This window comes from Daldinia decipiens, assembly GCF_022478715.1.
Source record: "Daldinia decipiens strain CBS 113046 unplaced genomic scaffold F4813scaffold_60, whole genome shotgun sequence".
Taxonomy (NCBI): domain Eukaryota; kingdom Fungi; phylum Ascomycota; class Sordariomycetes; order Xylariales; family Hypoxylaceae; genus Daldinia; species Daldinia decipiens.
The window spans coordinates 121,535-142,883 of NW_026054603.1; the positions used below are offsets into that span (position 1 = coordinate 121,535).

At 46.1% G+C, this 21,349-nt stretch overlaps 9 protein-coding genes across 9 annotated transcripts; 4 read left to right on the plus strand and 5 right to left on the minus strand.

Annotated features, from left to right (window-relative positions):
* The first annotated feature begins 694 nt into the window (after positions 1–694).
* F4813DRAFT_377003 (uncharacterized protein) lies at positions 695–1,520 on the plus strand. Its single transcript, XM_049245189.1, has one exon. The coding sequence runs from the start codon at positions 872–874 to the stop codon at positions 1,352–1,354; it is 483 nt and encodes a 160-aa protein (XP_049094724.1). The 5' UTR covers positions 695–871; the 3' UTR covers positions 1,355–1,520.
* A 150-nt stretch (positions 1,521–1,670) lies between these two features.
* On the minus strand, positions 1,671–2,842 carry F4813DRAFT_377004 (glycoside hydrolase family 61 protein). Its single transcript, XM_049245190.1, has 3 exons — positions 2,572–2,842; positions 2,427–2,516; positions 1,671–2,362 (listed from the first exon to the last, which is right to left on the minus strand). Exons 1-3 carry the CDS (start codon positions 2,621–2,623, stop codon positions 1,812–1,814), a joined length of 693 nt encoding a protein of 230 aa, XP_049094725.1. The 5' UTR covers positions 2,624–2,842; the 3' UTR covers positions 1,671–1,811.
* A 1,949-nt stretch (positions 2,843–4,791) lies between these two features.
* F4813DRAFT_400838 (uncharacterized protein) lies at positions 4,792–5,818 on the minus strand. Its single transcript, XM_049248317.1, has one exon. The coding sequence runs from the start codon at positions 5,772–5,774 to the stop codon at positions 5,004–5,006; it is 771 nt and encodes a 256-aa protein (XP_049094726.1). The 5' UTR covers positions 5,775–5,818; the 3' UTR covers positions 4,792–5,003.
* A 1,267-nt stretch (positions 5,819–7,085) lies between these two features.
* On the minus strand, positions 7,086–8,177 carry F4813DRAFT_394406 (uncharacterized protein; the record flags this gene model as incomplete). The annotated part of the gene is made up of 1 exon (XM_049247561.1): positions 7,086–8,177. The coding sequence occupies one exon, from the start codon at positions 8,175–8,177 to the stop codon at positions 7,086–7,088; it is 1,092 nt and encodes a 363-aa protein (XP_049094727.1).
* A 1,034-nt stretch (positions 8,178–9,211) lies between these two features.
* F4813DRAFT_377015 (uncharacterized protein) lies at positions 9,212–11,397 on the plus strand. The gene is made up of 3 exons (XM_049245191.1): positions 9,212–10,072; positions 10,131–11,084; positions 11,106–11,397. Exons 1-2 carry the CDS (start codon positions 9,823–9,825, stop codon positions 10,973–10,975), a joined length of 1,095 nt encoding a protein of 364 aa, XP_049094728.1. The 5' UTR covers positions 9,212–9,822; the 3' UTR covers positions 10,976–11,084; positions 11,106–11,397.
* A 29-nt stretch (positions 11,398–11,426) lies between these two features.
* F4813DRAFT_377017 (NAD(P)-binding protein) lies at positions 11,427–13,325 on the plus strand. The gene has a single exon (XM_049245192.1). It carries the CDS (start codon positions 11,843–11,845, stop codon positions 12,887–12,889), a length of 1,047 nt encoding a protein of 348 aa, XP_049094729.1. The 5' UTR covers positions 11,427–11,842; the 3' UTR covers positions 12,890–13,325.
* Positions 13,326–13,333: 8 nt separating this feature from the next.
* F4813DRAFT_377020 (kinase-like protein) lies at positions 13,334–16,389 on the minus strand. The gene is made up of 2 exons (XM_049245193.1): positions 15,998–16,389; positions 13,334–15,821 (listed from the first exon to the last, which is right to left on the minus strand). The coding sequence occupies exons 1-2, from the start codon at positions 16,042–16,044 to the stop codon at positions 13,682–13,684; spliced, it is 2,187 nt and encodes a 728-aa protein (XP_049094730.1). The 5' UTR covers positions 16,045–16,389; the 3' UTR covers positions 13,334–13,681.
* A 288-nt stretch (positions 16,390–16,677) lies between these two features.
* F4813DRAFT_394410 (carotenoid oxygenase) lies at positions 16,678–18,636 on the minus strand (the record flags this gene model as incomplete). Its single annotated transcript, XM_049247562.1, has 2 exons — positions 16,678–18,553; positions 18,608–18,636. 2 exons carry the CDS (start codon positions 18,634–18,636, stop codon positions 16,678–16,680), a joined length of 1,905 nt encoding a protein of 634 aa, XP_049094731.1.
* A 356-nt stretch (positions 18,637–18,992) lies between these two features.
* Positions 18,993–20,970, plus strand: F4813DRAFT_377026 (bacteriorhodopsin). The gene is made up of 3 exons (XM_049245194.1): positions 18,993–19,393; positions 19,456–19,527; positions 19,583–20,970. Exon 3 carries the CDS (start codon positions 19,655–19,657, stop codon positions 20,585–20,587), a length of 933 nt encoding a protein of 310 aa, XP_049094732.1. The 5' UTR covers positions 18,993–19,393; positions 19,456–19,527; positions 19,583–19,654; the 3' UTR covers positions 20,588–20,970.
* Positions 20,971–21,349: the final 379 nt, after the last annotated feature.

Sequence of the window (21,349 nt, forward strand, 5' to 3'; positions counted from 1 at the left end):
CCTGCTCGACTTCAGACGACATGAACTCATGAAGAAACTCCGTCTTATCATTCTGTCGCTGCACTATTCTCTTCTCTAAACGAACTATGTTCGGTCAAATTCACTCTTGATATGTAACTAGAGTATAGGTAGTTAATGCTTAGTTAATTTGCCTATGTTAGATGTTCTGCTCTCATATCGCTATAATCGCATGTCGATGTCGGGAACGAGACCGTGCGTTTTCTAATCTAAGATTTCTACTTGGGGAGCCTCACGATAGCGGCTAGACGAACCCGAAATGGCCATCCAGACGCGGGCAGCTAACCCCATCATTATAACTTCCGATATTGAAGGATCTCTCAGGGTATCACTGATATGTTCGGCGCCATGTGAGGTGTTCGTCTCTTGGCATTGCCGGGTCCTACTTCGCAGACCGGGCTCGCGATACCAAATCTTAAAGGTGAAAAAGGAGACATGGGTTTCAGCCAAGACTTTCTTGGCTTTCTTCACGCAAAGCGCGTTGCACAACCAACTCGACTAGCACAAGCGTGCTCGTCCAGGTCCCTCTACGAGGCTTCAGCCCGGCTACAGTTACCGACGAGATAGTCGAGCGCCCCGGAAATATTGAGATGATTTTCCGGATCTTATGGAAATCAAGCCGTATAAGATCTACGGCTTCCCGCCCCTACGTTTCGCAAATCTTTTTTTCCTCTATCCCATTCTAGAAACATCAACAGCCAGTTTCTATTCCTTCTTTCTTCTAACAGCTGTGCTGTTCCTTTCCATTACTCGTATTCATTTCATTTCGCTAGTCGAATAAAGTTAGCCAGTCGTTGACGACTTTCAATCATCCGACTTTTTTACCCTACCCTACCATACCAAAACAATCACAATGCGTTTCTCTATTGCTCTAGTTGCGGCTTACGCTGCCTTTGCTCAGGCTGGTGTCTTTACCCAACAGAAGTACAACGATATCTCCATCTCCGGAGGTGTTGCCGGCAATGCACAAGAAGAAGCCCTCGCTGTCTTCAGCGCTCTAGACACAAACAACCTGGCCAGCGCCGACGAGGACGACATCGACTTCCTTAAGTCGGTTAACAAGATCTGCAACCAAGCTGAAGAACAGGCTTTCAACCCTGCTATCGATGATGCATCTGGCGAGACTGCCGATGCCATCCAGCGCGGCAAGATAAAGAACAAGGTCCTCAAGCTCCAGGCCACCATCCTTGCCTTGATGATCCAGCAAGCCCAAGGAGAGGATGTCTCCGCCGACATGGCCAAGGAGCAGAAGAAGCTTGACAACAACATCAAGCAAGATGAGGATGAGGCTGGCAAAGCCTCAACATTCCTGTCTTTCGATGCCACCACCGCTTAAATTATCAAAACGAAGACTTAGCATCTAGGGAGGAGGAATACCCATTTTGGTCAAGCATAATGACCCATATACCCAAATTTTTATGAGCAAGGGTAGAAATGTATGAATGCGAGTGTGGACTTTAATTCTTGATACCGAAGGAAAGAAATACAATATTTTCTGTTGATTTAAAACTTGAGTTCCATCTATAATTGTGCGTCAGTGAATCGTTTTTGATATATATTGTTGTTGGAGCGTCTATGACGGGCTGCTATCTGACAATGTCAAGCAGAAAACCACATATTATGATCTAATCTACGAAGCATTAAATGTATCACGAGGTAGAAGCTGTCAATTGGGATTTCACACGTGAAACGTACTAAGACTTGAAGTTAAGACATCTATTTAGAGACTCATGGTATTACTCTCTTCCCGTCGCGAACTCCATAGACCTAAATCACCTAACCTCTACAGCCACTTAACAGGTGAACACAGCAGGACCAGGAGCGGTGTAAGAAGTGGGCACCGGGTAGTAGATGTTAATCAATAGACCAGGATCGGTAGCCTTGTAGGCGCCAGGGAACGAGACAAGGTTCGTAGGGGTCTTGCTGCCGCCGCCAGTAACAGTGAGCTGCGCGCACGAGATGTACGTCTGGGCGCCGCCGACCGAGCCCGCGGAGTGAAGAGCGATGTGTTCGACGCGGAGCAGGTAGTCTCCGGCGGGGATGCACGACGGGATCTTGGTCGTGACCTCCTTGGCGCCCTGGCTGGGCCAGGTCAGACCGCTGGGCGAGATGTTCGGGCCCTGCGAGAAGATCTTGAACCACACTGCGCCTGCGCCGTCCCACGAGTCCGCCTTCTGGCCCCCGGGCACCTTCGCCATGTAGAACTGTAGGGTCCCCGGGTGCGAGACGGAGGCGTCGGCCGTGAAGCCGACGGTGGAGCCGGCGGCTACGGTCATCGTCTTGGCGCCCTCGTTGCCTGCGGCGAGTTGGTAGCAGCGGAACTGCTCGGAGCTGACATCGGTCACTACGAGGTGTTAGTTCATACTATTTAATCGAGGGTTTAGAGGCAAGAGCTGGAAAATACGGACCTGGTCCATTGCTCTGGTAGTTCGTTGTCTTCCTCACGTACTCCCACTTGTTGGTAGCACCGCCGTTTGCAACCAGCGATGGGAAAGTGTCTAGCCGTATATTAGTTATTTTACCGCATATTATTCATAGTTGTATTTAACTTACAGTGAGCCTGGACGGCTGCCACGAGGGCAAGGACAGCGGCAACAGCCTTCATTTTTTATCAAGACGTGGGAATGTAGGTTGGCAGTGTTGAAGTTCCTTGACTCTGGTAAGGATGGCTTTGAAGATCGGCGGCACTCGATATATATATCCAGAGAATGTCAGGGGGGCACACGTCGTACTACTATTATTATATCCATGCTTGTTTTCTACAAATTTCTAAAAAGAGACATCGGGGAAGCAATTAAATTCTTGCATTACCGAATGATCGAGCCATGCTCAATGACGACCTTACATGTTTGGACGCGGCGAGATGGCTACCGAGCGGATAAAGGTCCTCCGGGTAAATGATACCTCATCCTTGTATAACTCCCCCACAACCAATCAACTTTCCCACCTTAATTGAAGTCGACGGGAGACAAATGAGGGCATGTAGTCTTGGAAATCCAACATGCAGGTTATATTCTGTGGGGTAGCGAGTTGAGTCCACTGACCTAGATTAACGGTGTGTATGCGTGGCCGTTCACTTAGGGGATAGACCTCGTGCCTTCGACATAAATTCGGCCCAATGTCCCGACGCTGAGTGACACATTAAACATGGGCGAAAGATTGGTGGGTCAGTATTTGTTATTGTAATAGCATTGGGCGAACCGAATTCGAAGACGCTAGGCTGCTTGCTCACTTCGGGCAGAAGGCGGTTTCATTGTATTCCACTTTGAGCTCACAAGTGCTTCAATTCTTTCAACCCGAGAATCCCAGTAAACTTAATCATGGAATTGGGTAGAGTATGGCTGCGAATCAAAATGTAAACAGGGGTTATACTTGGATCTTACCTTTCCCCCTTTAAGTACCTAGGTAGGTGTATGCCTCAAGGTTACTGATTAGTAGAAGTAGCCCCAAACCAAACCTATCGTGTCTAAGATCTTCGGCTAAGACTTTGAGGCTCTAGTAATATCCTTGGAACTCACTACATATACCAGGGTACTCCATAATGTCCACCTTCGGTAGGCCGAAGAATGAAGGTGTACGCTATGAAAGGGTTCATCGTTTAAGGGGCCTGAAAGATAATTTAAGACAAATGAGCCTGTCTTCTTAGTAGAAACTCGATGAATTGTACTTACTTAAAGACTTTGACCAGGTTTATATAGAGACTGTAAAGTATGAGAGAGAATGAAGGCTATTAGCAAAAGCTTAGGCATCTTCATTGTAAGAAGCTACTTCGCCTGGGTCAATCAAAGAGAAGACGCCAACAATGACATTTTGCAATAAACAACAATGCTTATTGTTCTAAGGACCCTTTAGAAAAGTATAAGAACCAGTCCGAACCACTTCGTAGATTCTCTCATTCCAATCAACACAACAGCTCAGCTTGGTATTCGACTTCTTCGGTTGACAGGATCAACCATTCACGCACTTCTACACCGGGGAATCTCAACATCCATTTTTAACTTCTACTCATACTTTTAACCCATTAACCTTTTAACCCTTTAAATCTTCAATACCGCCCATCATGTGCTGGCACCCGCAACAACTCTACACCTGCCAACATCGCCAGGACTATTCCAGCCAGGTGATCGCATGCCCCTTAGTTGCCTCTTACGGCCGATGCCCGCTTGTCACTCTCATGGACGCCCCCGAGTCCGACACGGTTCGCGTCAATGAGAAGTGCCACAGCTGCAGGCGACGATAGGTAAGTATGAGTCGAATTCGAAAATGGTCCCAGAGGTAAATACACCCTTACTCTAGTAATGCCGGTTTTCCCTCCCCCTTTTCCGATCGCAGAGCGACGGAGTGGAAGTAGCGTGAAGATGAAAGTAGATAGTAAGCTTTAATAAAGTTTAATGTTCAAGAGAAAACGCATCAATCTCAGTGAAATACCTATCATGATTTATAATTTATCAGGTCGTACTATATAATTTTACTAGACACCTCTTAGCCTACATAATGCAGCAGATTACCTTATATTTAAAATGTGTTATTTAATGATTCGCCGAATATAATGCCATCTTTGCTAATAAAACATATTTTAGAAGTCTAAGGCCACTCATGGGCTCTTAATACGTACTATCAAGTATACCTAGAACTAATCCAACAATAGAATCTATACGTACGTCTACACTCCACTCCACTCCGTAATTACCTGGAACTCTTTCTAAAGAGTTGTATTACCGAAGCGGCATAATATCCAGTGAGATATATAATACTTTATATTGTGTCTAAGTTCTGATGTATAATAATTCTTATATAAACCGCTATATAAGCAGGACATCCTCCCCTATTCTCGGGGTTAAGCATGGGTTGAATCAGCCACCGATATCCCTAATATACCTATATATACTGCCCTACCTCTCGCTCTACGCAACATGATCCCTGATGTTCTATGATAGAACAAAGCTATACCGTAAACACAGAATAAATTACTATACCTAAACATTTCAAAACGTCCTAGATGCACCAATTTTGCCCCGCAAACCCTTCGTTGAAAGATCATCAGGCGACCCCCACTCATAGCTAGCATTCGCCAACGTCCATATGCGAGAACGGCGCATGTTCATATCCCATTGGCCGCTCTTCTGCACCGGCGCCGGTACCGTCACTGGCACCGTCACCGGCGCGGATGCGCTTTCCCCGAAGCTGAGGAGCATAGCCTGGAGCTCGTTTATATCGTCTTCGAGCTTGAAGTACTTACGCGTCAGGCCTACGTATTTCTCTTCCAGTTCCCGGTATCTGAAGCACTTTTTCGCATCCAATTGCGAGTTGGAGGAGGTGTTGATGAACCAGTCGCGCGCGTCGAGGTACCGCTGCTTTGCGGCGTATAGCTCCCCCTGTAGTTCGCACTTGCGGTCTATTAGTTCTTCGTGTCTTTCGGCGACTACTGTCCTCATATCCGAGGTGAACTGGCCACCACGGTGCTGGGTGTGTACGGTAGGAACACCATTCCTCTCGTCTTCCTCATCGCTGTCATAGTCCTCGTTCTTAGCACTTCTGTAGTGGCACCGCGCGATGATGAGCTCAGGTAACCTTTTAACCTTGTCCTTCAGGAAAGTACAACTACTGCGTCTCCTATCGTATCCATGCTCCTCTTCTAAGGCCTTTACCCGCCTCCTTAGAGAAGGCAGCGATTCAGAGCGCTGTCTAGATGTCCTCTCAGATATCATCTCGTGTACCCCATAGATCTCCCTCTGCAAAGTAGAAATTTGGTTCATTATCTGATATTTATCTAGTAGGCCCCTTAAATGCGGCCTGTGCTACAAGAAACATTAATGGCTATTCGCGGAAGGGGAAACTGGTTTACATTCAAACCCCGAATTAGAATTCAGTTAGAATACTAAATATTATTTTTATTTTGATAGTAAATACAAAGAAGTGACTTGGCAGTCAACTATCAAATGTGTATCTCAAAGCCTAGTTGTACGATCTACTGAAATTGACAATGCATCATTATCTAGTCGACCTTTGCTTTGATTATAAAGCGCGAAGATCCTATTATATTAACATTTAATTAGTTAGACTTGGCTTTTTTTTCTACCAAGGCAGAAACCTGGATAGAGTAAATATTATACTACGTACCTATATTCAGTTAAATCGCTTGCCGCTATATATAATTTGGTGTATGGGACTTGGTAAATGTGGATTCATAAAAGTAATAGAGTATTTGGCAACACAGTGAATACCTCACTATTGGGTACGATAGTTCATGGCAACTAAATTAAAGCTGAAGTTGTTGTAACGTCATACCTGTTACAGTTAAATAATCGACCAAGCGTGTGCCAAGTGTTATTTGAGCTTATTGCTTATTGCTAACTATCTCTTTGTCGTGTTCAATGACTTTATATGAGGTAGTTACTTGAAAAGCAGCCAAGTAAACCTGAAGTGGATCGAACAATACCAAACGCTTTTCTATCCCAGTCAGAGATTATACTCTTGATGGATGTCATAGATAGAGTGAATGTCGAGATAGATAGATCGAACTCGTATAGCCTGCCTTTTTATCCTCTTACGAGGCGTTATGCGCCTGTTATGTAGTAGATAGACCCTTGTAGCTACCCCTTACCCGCTTATGCCCTGACAATCTTAGGTTTATAGGCTCGACTGGAAATTCTACATCGAGCAGCTTAATATTGATGCACTTTGTAGCGTAATCCCTCCTCTTACTTCAATACGAAGTGGGTGTTATTGCTACCAAGAGAGTTCAAGGCAAATCAGAGAGTACTCCATTGACACTGCAACATGTGCAGCAAATACCTGCCAGCTGCCAAGCCTCAGCTACATCATCAGCTTACTAGTCTTAAGCTAAACGTCGAAGCGACAAAGAACCTGGTGTTATTGCCAAGTATAGCTTCCATACTTTAGACTACTGATAGTTGTCAATCTATCACCTGGTAACTTCGCCTTCTAGGTACCGAATGATGAAGATTCGATGACTTAGAGGCGTTTGCTTGGTGGACGTTCTATGTAGCTTCGTGAAGCCACCAACATCCCGAAATGCGTTGAAGAATAACCCTTCATTTAACCCTTCATTTTTTCGACAATGTCGTCCTTCGGTCGCAGTTCATGAAACTTATAGTTGTAAATAGATCCTTGACCTGTTGCAATAGTTTCATCTTGGAGACAGATTTCTCCTCCAATAGCTCGCATTGGAGTTTCAGCATTTGAGCTTGCTTGCTGTCAGGCCTGCCCTCTATTGTGGCAATGACTCGTTTAGTAAGCCGTTGAGCATTATCAACCAGAACCGAAGCGATATGGATCAAGAGGACGGTCTGCATCGTCGAAGCGGCCGTATTGGTTGCAACAAAGTTTCCAACTCGAACTTCTGGTACATGCACATGCGGCTCGACAAGGTCGGGTGACGCCAAGGTGACCTGAGTACACGCTCTCGCGCAGCTGATAATAGTCCCTATCGCGTCTACAACCTTGGCATGGCAGGATACCAGAAGGTTAAAGAGAAAGGTATCAATTTCATTCTGATCATCACCCGGGGTCGAAAAGAAGGCCGCTATATCGTCAGGCAGCTCGGACAAATGAAAGCAATCGGGATCCTGGCAGTCGGGAGAGTCTGACGCATCAAAAAGGACGCTTAGGACCTGTGGGTAAATATCCGTAAGGCGTTGGGCTAGAGCGAAGAGTTGCTCGATACAGACGGTGCGGGATGTATTTTCAACGAATTTATCATGATATTCCTTAATTGGTCGATTTTTTGGTATATGGACGTGCGATACAGATAATAAAGTTATGGAAACCTGATTAACCTCAACAGCCAAGGAGGTTAGTAGACGAACACAGGTTGACCGTGGGTCCTGCGAAGTAGGCTCTGATTGTTCGACTTGTTGATCTGGTAGGGATTCTTGGGAAATTTCTGGAGGAGTAACTAAGGCATTTTCAAATTCCAAAGGAGGCCAGTCAAACTGCATGTTCATATCCAGGTCGCCGTTCAAGTAGGTAAGATTAGAGGCCGGCAATGCGCGTCGAGCGCTAAGTCCGGCCGGGCTGAAGATACAAGTGGCGCCGGCCTTGAGACATCTTGTACAGGTTGCGACTCCAGGCTGCTTCGGACATTTGAGCTTGTGTGAGTGACAACGATCACAGCTCGATCTTAAGGGACGTGGCATATCGGTTTTCGTATTGTCTACGTTTCATTCCGTAGCTAAATGCTTAATAGTTAGACTAGCACCTAGCACCTAGCACCTAGCACGCTGATAAGCTCATATATAGGAAATGACTTTATGATGTTGACTCTAATAAAAGGCAACGGTGGGGAAATGGAGGGACACGAGGTACTAAGTGCCTAGGTTCAATAGGTTAAAACATTAGCTCTCTTACAGCTGAGGATCTCAATTCATAACTTTTAATTCATAACTCTTAATTCATAACTCTTAATTCATAACTCTTAATTCATAACTCTTAATTCATAACGAGCATAAGTTTCTTAATATTTTTATGTCAAGCATGATTCTACGCTTAATCTGCTTCAACTGAGTCTACACCTCATCCCAAAGTCATCCTTGACCATCAACCCAAAGTCTAACCCGATTTGGCAAAAGCTGGGGCCTTGGATCCAACATTTTAATTGGTTGCATTTGACGGGGTCTGCTTTGGGGTGAGCTTTGTACGATTTTGGGGTGAGTTTTTAGCGTTTTTAATTATTAGAATAAGGCTAAATGCCCTGTAATTACAGCGCATTATAACCATTAAGTTCCTTGTATTATAGCGCTAAGCACTTAGGTTTTTAGCGCGCTTTATTTAATCAATTCCTAATCGATTAAAAATTGATTAAATATGCGCTTACCTATTTTTTATCTTTTACTTATTTTAAAATAAATTTTTTATATTTAAATAAAATAAAATAAAAATCAATAGTTAATCGATTAATAATTAATTATTAATTAATTATATTAAATTTATTTATATTTTATTAAGTCTTATAATGCTATATAAAAACGTATATTTACATAAATATAATGTTAGTAAAATAGTAGTTAAGTTTTGGGTGCGCTAGTACTATTATGGTGTAAAATGGTCCACATATGCCTGATTGGGTTAGACTTTGGGTTGATGGTCAAGGATAACTTTGGGATGAGCTGCGCCCTCGCTTCAACTTACATGTAGGTAAGAATTCATCCGAGGTAAATACGCAGTGATATAATATTTGTTCTAATATTTCATTCTAAAACTCCAAGCATAGGTAATCACTTCTACATTCCATTCCATTCCAACTGAAACTGTTCGCAAACGTTCTAATACCGCTCGTCCGGAGTTCGATACCAATTGGCACGCATACTATGTAAAGCCTCATGCAAGCCGCCCCCTTGTAAAGCCCCTCTGCACGTGCTAATAAAATCTATACTATGTAACCTAGGTAGATAGGTATATGTCCCCGACGCCCATAAAGCAAACAAGACCTGCTGATAAACGCCACTAAAGGAGTCAACAGGGCTGGTTGGTCTGGCAGGTGGGATTCGCGTACCTACATGGTGACCGGGCGACAGATCTATCACCAGATAAGGTCTTGCTGCCGCTGGTGCAGATGTCTCAAAATCTTATCGCCTAGATCGTAGATGCGAAAGAGAGCCTTACGCGGTTATATATCGCCCAACTTGGGAATTACTTATCTTCTTTTGTTTCTTCTCATATTTCCTCCTCGAGCTTCTATATCTTACCTCCTGCTACTCTTATGCTGTACCTGATTAAATAACTATGCATGTCGGTATCATAATAGCGATATTGCGTGGGGTTTAGGCAAGCCAATCGAATTTGATGGATCTCAGCACTGTGGGCGCTGTCGTCGAGGCTCTGGTTGCAACATACGCAGCCGGCCTGGAATACTACACCAAATGGCAACACCGAAAATGGCAGGAGAATCACTACGAGACTCACTCTAGAGGCAATATAGGCCGAACCAATACATGTGCTTTACGCACGTCTTTGAGTTTCTCCCCAAGCAAAATTAGGGAGGCATTTGATAGCGGGGTAGATATCTTCGGCACTGGCTTCTCTGTTGGAGATGGTGAGCTACCTTGAACATATTAGTACTTTAACCTACGTCTCCTAATCATAAGATGCAGATGTATGTCGCGAGAGCCTAAAGCGTGACCTCGAACGTCTACAGGAGCGCGTATATGCCTTGCGCAAAGCTACTCGTGCCGACAACGGCTCACTTGAGCTCTTCGAGGCTATTCGTGTATCGGAAAGCGTTCGTATCTCCTGTTTGGCTGCCCTGGCTAGCCAGTATAAACGAGTTGCCGTTGGCCGTCTAGTGCCACAAATCCTACCAGGAACTAGACGGCGGTCGAGGCTTAGTGTTATAACATCTGAAGAGGATATGGCCAATCCGGTCGCCGTTAATAACAGTAGTAGCAGTATTGATGGCGACGCAGCCGGGTACGCACAGTCAAAATACGGCCTAGAAGCCCCTAGCAAGCCGCCGAACTCTCAATCAGAACCACCGTCCCCGCCACTGACTCCCAAGCAAGTTCCAGACGATCTTCAATCAATCCGCACAACGATCACATCTGATTATTGTCCGCAGCCAAAGAATAGCGTATTCAGCATGTTTTGCCCTGGGGCATTAGAATATCAAGTTAATCTTCAAAAAGCGATGCCAGAAAACCAGAACTGTAGATGTGGATATGATTGGAACGGAGTGCAGACCGAAGATAAGACCTCCTTCATGGTGAAGGAAGGGTTTGAGATTACAGCTCGATTCCTCGGGAAATCACATTGCGACGGCGGGTTTGGGTGCGTTTTATGCACTTCAAGCGGCAGAACAGAGAGGTACGCAAGGGTTGAAGATTTGAAGGATCACATAAACGCTTCCCACACTAAGTGGCAATTGCTTCACGATCAAGACATGGCCGGCCAATACGTAGGAAGTAGCAGCTCAACGGCCTCCCCTACGCCATCAGGCTAATCGCCGTCTTCGCCAGCTTCTTTATGCTTATTTTCAATCATTCTAGCAAGCGTTGTGGAAGTTCTGGCGTTGGTATTAGCTCTTCTGGCGTTGGTATTAGCTCTTCTGGCGTTGGTATTAGCTCTTCTGGTGATGTTATTAGAGATACCCGGGATAGTAGCTAGGTAGTTGGAAGTCACCATAAACAAATTTATGCGTATTGATATGTATATTATGTAGTTAGACATGTTATTCTACTGATTTCCTCCAAGTTGCACTATGCATGAAATCAAGTCGATGCACGGCAGATGGCATAAATATCGACCACAAGCTCCTTACCTAGAACACATCACATTTATCATTTGCATGTTACTCTATAAAAACGGTGGAATTTTCCTCCATCCCCAACACGTGTTATCAGCATATGGGCAGAGAGAATCAACGTCTTACACTTACATACGAAAGTAACCAATAGCTCTCAACATGATGTATTAAGCAACTATGTAATTATCTGAATCCAAGAGATGAAGTTCTCAAGTACGTTCAACCCCCAACCCTAACGGGATAAACAACCCGTAGTTATCCAAATTTCCCAGGATGGTTTGGTAATCAGGGGCACCCGAGCTATCGAGCGGAGCCTCTATTGCCCCGAGCTGCTTCGATCGTGAAATCTGCCCCGATATCGTAAACTCAAAGTGCCTGTTCACAGCGTAGCGATTACAAATTCAACCCTCCCTCTCTCTCTCCTCATTTAACAATCTTACAACGTCAATTGCACGTAGAGCAAACGTAGACATAGAGGTATAAATAAAGTCTACATTTCATCCTGACTCCAAAATGACGATATCAAAAGCAAAAAAGAAATCTTAACGCTTCGGTGACGTCACCATGGCCCAATCCACATTCCCCAAGAGATCCGTCTTCGTCACCGGCGCGAACGGGTACATCGGCTCCGCCGTCTGCCGGGCCTTCGTGCGTGCCGGCTGGCGCGTCTACGGGCTGATCCGGCGCCCCGAAGCAGCTGGCACTTTATACTCCGAGGAAACCACCCCTATCATCGGGTCCATCTCCACCAACGCCACGTTCCCCGAGGCCCTAGCCAAATACACCAAGACCCTCGACGTCATCGTCTCGTGCACAGAACAAGTCCCCTTCGGCGCGCACTACGACGTCGCCATCTCCCTCATCCGCAAGCTCGCCGCCACGTCCAACGCCAACGGCATCCGCCCCCTCGTCCTCGCCAGTTCCGGGTGCAAGGACTACGGGACAACCGGTATCCACGGATCCCCGAGCCTCGCCCCGCACACCGAGGCCTCGCCGCTCCAGCCCATGGACATATTGAAAGAGCGCGCGTTCGCATGCCTCAAGATCTTCGAGCACGAGGACTTATTCGACGCGGCGCTCCTGCGGCCCACGCCCGTATACGGCTACGACAGCAGCTACTACGGCCTGGTCTTCGAGCTCGCGGCCGCAGCTGCCCAATCCGAACCCCGCGTTTTGGAAATCCCGTTTGATTTCGCCACGATTATCCACGGGTGCCACATCGACGACTGCGCGGAAGCTTACGTCGCGCTTGCTGCGCACGCGGACCGGGACGCGGTCGCGGGGCAATGCTTCAATATATCCGCTGGCCAATATGAGACTTTGGCTATGATTGCCGACGCGCTGAAAGCTGAGTACGGACTGCGCGACGTAGTGCGGGCGCCGACTGGGGTTGAGGCCGATTTGTCGATGTACATTGCGCTGGGCCATAGCCAGTGGGTTGACAGCAGCAAGATCCGGCGACTGACCGGGTGGACGGATAAGAGGCTGCCGTTCTGGGAGGGCTTGCCTGTGTATCGCATGGCATATGAGGAGGCGGCTCGGAGGGGCCACGAGGGTGTGTTAAGGGTTAAGGAGAGGTTTAGGAATGTGCTTAACGGGACTAAGAAATAGCTTGAGGATACTGGTATAATGGTGTGAGGTTTAAAGAGAGGTAAGGTAATTGAATAACAATTATATGAAATATTACCGCCTATTATACCTATACTCACGTTAAGGCATCTTAGAAACGACGAGAAGTAGCTATATTACCTAGGTGCCTAATCTCTAACCATTAATATGCAATTATTAGACGCAAAGAAAAGATGCATATAGTAGCCGTTGAGAAACATTATTTTGCTCGTCAATCCTGACTCAACTCCTCACCCCAAGCCGCGTCCAATTCACTTCTGTCTTTTTCGACGTCGATGCTTAAGGTATAGTTCGATGATGATGATGATTGCTTCCTTACACTTGTAGAGAACGTGGCTGTATGGTGTGTACTAACATAGCCCTCCTAATTACATTAGAATGAAAGGAAATATGTAGTTTCCGTCGCCCCGTCGCCCCGTCGCCCCGTCGCCCCGTCGCCTTGCACTGAGAATTGTTAGGAATAGACGCGAAAGTTGGAACTCCAGGGGCAATAAAGAAAAACGAGTAGCTGTAGGTAATTGCGGTATCGTTGGCGGACTTTAGGCGATGGGGTTAGGAGTCCCAGGCGTGTATTCGATGTGTAAGACGTATGTGTGTGTGGAAGAAGGGGCTCGCGGAAGGGTTTACCTTGAACTATTTCGTGCTCCGAGTAAATGATCTCGGGTCAAAATATCGATCTCCGTTCTTCCCGATCCCCCAAATACAAATGGGGTGAAGAAGACATTAATAAATAACTGAGCCATGGTGTATATGACTGATGGCCAGGTTTGTAAATTACCAGTCCGTCCAGGTATCCCCAAATGAAACGCATAAAACGTCCAGCCCGGAGAGCGCCCACAAGGCAACGAAGTGAAACATAAGTAGTACAAAACTCCCTCTTAAACCCCAGCTCCAACGTGACAAACCAGATCCGATACGCCTGTGTTGTCCCCTTTCGTAGTTAGACAAGGCTGTATCAGTCTGCAACGGTATACCGAGGTCAATTCCAGCTAGGCCGAGAAGGGGTACCCCGACCCCGAGACTCATGGTAAAGGGCCAACATGCCCTGGCGATTGATACGACTTTGACTAGAAATATAACTAGCCGAATGGTAAATATTATCGAGTCGCAGTGGCGACGAACGAGATAAACTAAGTTACCTCGGGTCTGTTGCCCTAATGTTCCTAATGCACCGGTCGGGGGTGCTAGTAATAGTGGCGTATGTAGAGTAGGAGATGGCTGCGAATGGGCAACCCCAGTAGCACGGCCGCGCTCTGGGGATAAACGTATAAGATTCTCATGACTTCGTGATAGGGTCATGGCCTGTGGGCGGTGCCGAGGCGTGCTAGGCGTGCCATACTTCTGAAGGCTGCTACGGTAGTCTATTTCTGGAGAATGACTTATAGCTGGTGAGTTCCCCTCGCTAGGAGATGTTACGACTTCCTCGGGGACCAAAATGTTACGATGGTGCTTCTGAGGGTCGGGAATGGGGGTACTAGGAGGCATAGGTGAGTCAAGGTTTTGAATCCGCCGTCCCTGGAGACCGATAGAAGGGCTTGTACTTCGCCCTCGTAGACCGCCGTGATATGATTCGTGATTCATCACGCTCAGTACTTCCGTAGCGCTAGGTCGTTCGGCGGGATTGAGAGCTAGCATCTTTTTGAGTAGTTGGTAGAGCTTTGATGGAAGGTCAGGCCGCTCCCGCTTTTCGTCCCGGAAACCCTTCCAACCAGCGATTTCTGCTCGAAGCAGGTCAATGTCTTCAAGTTCTTCCTGAACGGCATTGGCATTCACATAGGGAAGTCGACCAAAGCATAAGAAATATAGAACCATGCCTAAAGAGAACACGTCAGACTTGGTTGTAAAATTACCAAGACGACCTTCGGCGTCCCTCTTCAGGACCTCCGGGGCACAATAGGAGATTGTACCGGTTGTTCCCGTCGAGTTCCGGATAGCATTTTCGGGCTGTACTTCGCCGAAGTCGCTAATTAAACAGGTAACCTTTCCACTTTCGTGATGTAGGAGGCAATTACTAGGCTTTAAGTCACGGTGAATATAATTGGCACCGTGAAGATAGGCGAGGCCGGATGTGATGTCTTTGAAGAGGGAATATATCTCCTCGAACGATAGACGACGTAGAGAGGGGAGAACGCTATGGGGTTGATCAGCAGCGCCCCTTGACTTGCGGCGCATCCGAGCTATAAGTTCCTCCTTCGTGGTTTGCTTGGGCCCATCCCCGGCGACATAACGTAGTAGGTCGCCGCCATTGCAGTACTGTTGGAGGATGAAGGCGCAAGCGACGCTTGGCCCGAAACGGTTCGTCTTCACGTCCTCCAGCCAGACATGTCGATAAGACACTAGATTAGGATGCGAGAGCTTGGCGAGTAGCTCGACTTCTATCAAGACTTTCTCCAACCACGCATGGTCGTCCCCCACAGGAACCCGCTTACACGCGAAGTGGCCAAGAGCACATCCATCAATCTCGTGGCGAACCAGCAGTACGACACCCTTGCCGCCCCGGCCGAGTTCCCTCTCCTCGACAAAGAACCTCTTAAAGTAATTAGGACTAAATGCATCTCTTCTTATGCGTGCCCCCTCTTGAGGGGCGGGCGAGCTGGATATGAACTCGGCATCTTCGACTTCTTGGGGTCTCGGACCACCGCTTGGCAATGTGGGTTGTGTTAGTCGACGTATGGGACTCGGTGGAGGCTGCCGTTGAGCATGTTGCGCATCTTCGTCATGCCCTGCTTGGAGCATGCGAAAATAGTTCGGGTTGACATAAGAGTCAGGTGCTTGAGTCGGAGGATCGAAGTGTCGGTCGGGTGAGGGTGGACGAAGAGACTGGTGGCAAGTGGGACATTCTGTTATGGTGGCGCCTCGAATCTCGAGGCGTTGCGACGAGGGATCACGGACAACGATAGCATTGCGATGTCGTCTAAGACAAAAATATATTTAGCAGCATAAACTAAGAGATATAACATATTAAACATATTGAACACGTTGATAATGATGATAATAATTCACACTCGGTCCTCCTCCTCCCTCCACCTCGAACTGGGATGACCGATCATCATGGCGGGGCATCGTAAATGGGAAAAGGGAATGACGTACAACACGATTTCACGACCGTCTCGAGCCGTGTAGGGAATCAACTCCATTACGCGACAGCTAGACAGGTACCATTTGGTAACGGCGGAGACTGAAGAGACGTAATGATCATGAGGATTCGTAGTTCATATTCATCATTTTATACTATATAGATAACTGGTCAACGAAGTATGTGGTATGAAAGGAGCTGCCCTTCGCGAATAAGGTGTATGCTTTTTTTTTTCTTTTGGCATGTATGGTTTGATTTTTATTTGTTTGGACAATGGATCCAGGAGATGCAATGGGGAAGATGTATTGAATCCTAGCGGCAAATCAGATCGAAAGCGTCTCCCCCGGAATACGCTAAAACTTAGGTTAGCAAATGGGACCTTGTCAGCTGCTTTACAAGCCCTTCTTGCCTGCGTTGTATATTAGGTACCACCTACCACCGAAGGTAACCTCAGGGTGGTAAGTTCGGCAAATTCTCGTCTTCCGTTGCAAAACCCTTGCTGCTATGACGTAAACATGTAAAATAGGTAAACATTAACCTAGTTACCTAGGTTAGGTACTAATAGTTTGGCGAACCGTTGTGGTTTTTAATTCGATCTAATCGTAAACATGTTCACGTATAATAATTAACAATTAAGAAAAAAAATAAGGATATGGCCAGAGCACCGAGTAACAAGGTTTCACTATACTTCTTATCACCCGATCCATTTCTCGATAGTGTCCCTCATGGTTGATAATGGACTTTGTATATCGACCTCTGGTGTAGATGTTTCCCGCCTAACGGCATCGAATGGTTTTTGTTCGGCAATTTCGTCTTCGGAAAACCAAGCACCGTGTAAACCGTAAGGCACTCGTTGAGGCAGCCTAATTCTTGCTACAATATCTCGCATGTTTATCGCGTTAATAATCCAAAGCTCGCTAACAGCATCATCACGGCATTCTCCTTTATCGTCAAGTTGGGACTCGTCAAACACATAAGTAAGCAACCAACCGTCATCCTCTGTCGCGGGGTTTGCACGCGGTACAAAACGCGGTTCTTGTGCGAACCAACCCTGGGGCATTTGGAAAAGCTTTACCGGGTCATTTTCGTCTGTGCTCTGCATTACCTCGTCAACGCCTCGGGTATCGACACAACCTTTGATCTGTTTCGGTGGATGAGCAATGCCTTGGTCAATCAGCGTCGTTGCGTCCATCTTTGCTAGGTACGCGATTTTGGCCCCTTTTCCGAGGGCTGCAGAATAGGACATGCCACCCGTGCTGCAGCCATATATGTAGCGGGCTAAACTCATGGCGTGAGATGGTGATACTGTCGGGAATTCAAAGGGAATGGCTGATAAGGCCCATTGATTTCTGATCATCGGTGCCTTGCCCGATTCCGTATTGGCGAGCGGGAAACTATAATAGTATAGCCTGCATTGCTCCTCTTCGAAGTATTCCGGGGGTACCGGTTTAAGCAGAGGCGATGTAAGTGCACCGGCACTGTACACAATCGATGCTGAGGTGAGACGGCAAACAAGAAGGTGAACGCACGTCTCGGCTTCTGGTATTACCAAACCAGTTTCCCAACAATTAGCCGTGTGAAATATTACGCACGGGTTCGTTTCGAACCATTGTATTTTATGTGGCTCATATCGGGGAAAGACGCCATATCGCGATTGCTCAGTTGGGTCGTACGAAATAATCGTCTTCCCTCGCATGCTGTTCATAGGATCTAGAGACAAAGGAAGGTCAATTATGACCGTGTGGCGTGCCGCAACTCCAAAGTCGTGCATCATCTTAGGCGACTTCACTCCAGGAACTGGCATGTCAAATCTCGGCCCTGAATTGCTCGCCTTAGCCGGAGATCTGGTTGATGGGACTATCGAATAGTAAACGAACGGCTTAACGAAGACGGCATGAAATGAGATGAGTTCTTTCGTAATAGGGTCAACATGTGGATGACCAGTTGTCCATTCCCTCATAAACGCCAACAATCCATTCCCACCGAAACCTACTTTATCGTCTAAAATGCCCTCATTCTCCGCCTTTCGACCGTTATACCACCCTATGGTCTCTAGACTAGGGAGATGGAATCTCATCGGTGGCCCACTTTCGCAGGTCGCTAAAGCTCTACCATCGTGATATATCACACCAGTATTAGCGACGCTGATCCTCTTGACGGCTCTTTTGGATCCTGGTAATCTCGATAGGCATATTAGAATTAATGACCTGAGTACCGCCACAACGATAGCTACTAACGGGGCGCTGAGTAATGTTGCAATACTAGGTAGTAGAGGCCGCTTCAAATTGTTGCTGTCCTTTGCGTTCAGGTAGACATCTGTCAAGACGTACTGATTCACAAACTCTGGCTCGATATTACCTCCCTCTTTCCCGCGCTTAAAGAGGACACCGGTGAGCATGCCATCGCCGTCGAACCAGTGTAAATCTCTCCCTTGGTTATCATTGGTGGTCGGATTCCCGCCGTTACGGACATATTGACCTCCCGCGAGTTCTCTCGGAATATGTCCGATACCAGAGCATCGCGTTAGTGTTCGAGTTTGTTTGATGGGCGCAAAATTTCCAGACAGATACCTATATTCAGCAATTAGTATTGAATATCCTTCTGAGCTCTATCCAAGCGCTTACGGGTGCGAATTCTGCTTCTGTCCCGTCATGCTTTAGCCGATTCACACACATGTAGGCCAGCTATTAAAGGATGCCTAGTAAGATCGTATGGAAACGACCAGTCCTGATTACGACTATTCCGTGCTGACTTTGGACTACGTCAATAATATAAGGGCTGGCGTTTAGTATAATTTGGGTCAGGATTCAACTTATACAAGCGATGCTAATTCTTGACTAGGTTTCGTCGGCCGTCCCGCTATGTTTAGCATCACCTGTACAAGCAAAGTATAATGTGTCATGGGATTGCGATGACGACATACACCAAAAGCAACAGAAGACGATAGCTAGGTAGGTACACAGCAAGTTGGTTTCATGAACAATACCTAATTTACGAGGTATCATCATATAGTAATGCTCTAAAGCGTCATAACTCTCCGAGGAATTGTACGAGTAACTAGTACGACAGAGTAACCATGTTCCATTCCCTGTCGGTCTTAAATTTCAGGATATCAAGGATCTAAGAGTAAAAGCTTTGAAAGGGGCGTTATGAAATAGCTGCTATCATTCAGTTAGATGATATCACGAATTCCGTGGCCGGCTAGTTCGGAGACTAGAGATAGACAGCACCACTATCAAAACTCAAATCTAATGGCAACAGGAAGCTCTATGCAACAGAGTTTCCTTGGAGTTCCTTTGTTACCCGGTCTGAAGTTCAGTTGACCGTCAGCTTAGGTTATCTTCCTTGATTGGGAGTTCGTCATACATTCACGGAGACATGGTCAGGACCTTGTAAACAGAGACAGTCTGGTAGGTTCCCAAGGTTGCAGCAACATGACATGATTGTGTCATCTGCTGAAGTGCTCTACGAGATAATGAAGTCACCATTGACAAGATTGCCCACGCTTTCGTCTGGGTTGGATCTTGCATTCAAATATCCTGTTGTGCGTCCACATAGAGACAGTGTCGGTCTTCAACTATTAACCACCTAAGAATTAGACTCATGTCCGCATTCTATAATTCACTTATTCTATCACTATCCGAAACTGCGCAGCGCATACTAAGACCAAAATGTCTGGACTTGGAAATCAAGCACTTAACATCAATAGTGTCATTGGTGAGCATGCCAATCTAGAAATCACCCGTCACGGTTCAGATTGGTACTATGCAGTATGTGCCTTCATGGGTTTTTGTACTCTCCTCTTCATGGGCCTAGCTTTCATGAAACCTCAGGGTGATCGTATATTTCACTACATCACCGCGGGTATAACCGGCGTCGCGTGTATCGCTTATTACGCGATGGGGTCAAATCTCGGACAAGTTCCCATTCAGGTTCAATACATCCGACCCGGTAGTCGCCTGGTGCGAGCGGCAGGAACCCGAGAAATATTCTACGCCCGCTATCTGGATTGGGTTATAACGACACCTTTGCTGCTTCTCGACCTTCTCCTGACTGCTGGAGTACCGACTTCAACGATTTTAGTTACTCTTCTTGCCGACGAGATTATGATTATTACTGGTCTAATCGGTGCTTTAACTCGAACTCGGTTCAAGTGGGGATTTTGGGCCTTCGGAATGGCGGCGCTATTATTTGTTGCTTATGAACTGCTGATCAATGCTCGACGACACGCTTCGATCCTAGGCGGAGACGCGAAGAAAACATTTATGCTATGCGGCAACTTTCTTATATTTATTTGGTTTATGTATCCTATTGCCTGGGGTCTGAGCGAGGGTGGCAACGTCATTCACCCTGATGGGGAGGCCGTATTCTATGGTGTTTTGGATATCCTAGCCAAGCCCATCTTCGGCCTCCTCCTCCTTTGGGGTCACCGCAAGATTAGCAGTTCACAGCTAGGTCTACGCACCCGTAATCGCGGCCATATCACAGGCGAGAAGTACGATCACGGTGCCAGTATCCACCCCGAAGGCCCCGGGGTAAATGTCGGTGGCCCTACCACTACTACCACTGCCGGTCATCCCACTGCCACCCATACCGCCGTATGAGCCATAATTTTGGTATCACGAAGAGCGACCAGCCGTCGTCGGCCGTGTGAGAATCTACCCCTATTTAACCTAAATACTTGAATATTATATCGTCACTTGAGGCCGCTACTAATTACCTTCAACTCGCTGCCGCCATTATGTTCTCAAGTTGGGGGTTAGATGTATATATTTACAGCATGTTAGCATATTACATGACCAGCGAAGTAATCATAGCTGGCACGCAATTCACTGATAAGATGAAGGGAAATCTAGAACCATCATGTTTCATATACCTTAAGCCTAGGCGGTAATAAAAGCAAACATATCACACTCGCAAAATTGCTAATAATCTTTAAATATTAGGTATAATAAGGCAAATTTAATAACGTCCAATTGCATTTTACCCCGCCAATATTAAAATATTTTAATAAAACCTTATTATTTTAATAAGTAATTATAAATCTAATATTAAGTTTTATATTTTTTAAATTAAATTATGTAATAGTTTAAAATTAAGGCTTTTTAATAATATTAAATTTAATTGGTTTAATATTTTATATATTACTTATTTACCTTAATAATTGTTTTTAATTTCCTTTTTATATTAAAGGTTAACCGATTTAATATTTCCTTTTAAAACTTATTAAATAAGACTTAAACGTTTTAGCCTTGGATTAAGCCTTATTAAACCTGATATCAAGGACTTTTAAATGATGAAACTGATGAAGGAAAGGAATGACTTGTATTAAAAGTGGATGATACTATGTAAAATGGGTGTGTGCG

What these genes read in the sequence shown, in the direction of transcription:
- F4813DRAFT_377015 (XM_049245191.1), top strand. Translation starts at nt 9,823, where the DNA reads ATGGATCTCAGCACTGTGGGCGCTGTCGTCGAGGCTCTGGTTGCAACA. An exon ending in TGGCTTCTCTGTTGGAGATG is followed by an intron (nt 10,073 to 10,130) that starts GTGAGCTACCTT and finishes CATAAGATGCAG; the next exon opens with ATGTATGTCGCGAGAGCCTA.
- F4813DRAFT_377026 (XM_049245194.1), top strand. Translation starts at nt 19,655, where the DNA reads ATGTCTGGACTTGGAAATCAAGCACTTAACATCAATAGTGTCATTGGT.
- F4813DRAFT_377004 (XM_049245190.1), bottom strand. Translation starts at nt 2,623, where the DNA reads ATGAAGGCTGTTGCCGCTGTCCTTGCCCTCGTGGCAGCCGTCCAGGCT. An exon ending in GGCAGCCGTCCAGGCTCACT is followed by an intron (nt 2,517 to 2,571) that starts GTAAGTTAAATA and finishes ATATACGGCTAG; the next exon opens with ACACTTTCCCATCGCTGGTT. An exon ending in CTACCAGAGCAATGGACCAG is followed by an intron (nt 2,363 to 2,426) that starts GTCCGTATTTTC and finishes AACACCTCGTAG; the next exon opens with TGACCGATGTCAGCTCCGAG.
- F4813DRAFT_377017 (XM_049245192.1), top strand. Translation starts at nt 11,843, where the DNA reads ATGGCCCAATCCACATTCCCCAAGAGATCCGTCTTCGTCACCGGCGCG.
- F4813DRAFT_400838 (XM_049248317.1), bottom strand. Translation starts at nt 5,774, where the DNA reads ATGAACCAAATTTCTACTTTGCAGAGGGAGATCTATGGGGTACACGAG.
- F4813DRAFT_377020 (XM_049245193.1), bottom strand. Translation starts at nt 16,044, where the DNA reads ATGGAGTTGATTCCCTACACGGCTCGAGACGGTCGTGAAATCGTGTT. An exon ending in GACGGTCGTGAAATCGTGTT is followed by an intron (nt 15,822 to 15,997) that starts GTACGTCATTCC and finishes TTTTTGTCTTAG; the next exon opens with ACGACATCGCAATGCTATCG.
- F4813DRAFT_377003 (XM_049245189.1), top strand. Translation starts at nt 872, where the DNA reads ATGCGTTTCTCTATTGCTCTAGTTGCGGCTTACGCTGCCTTTGCTCAG.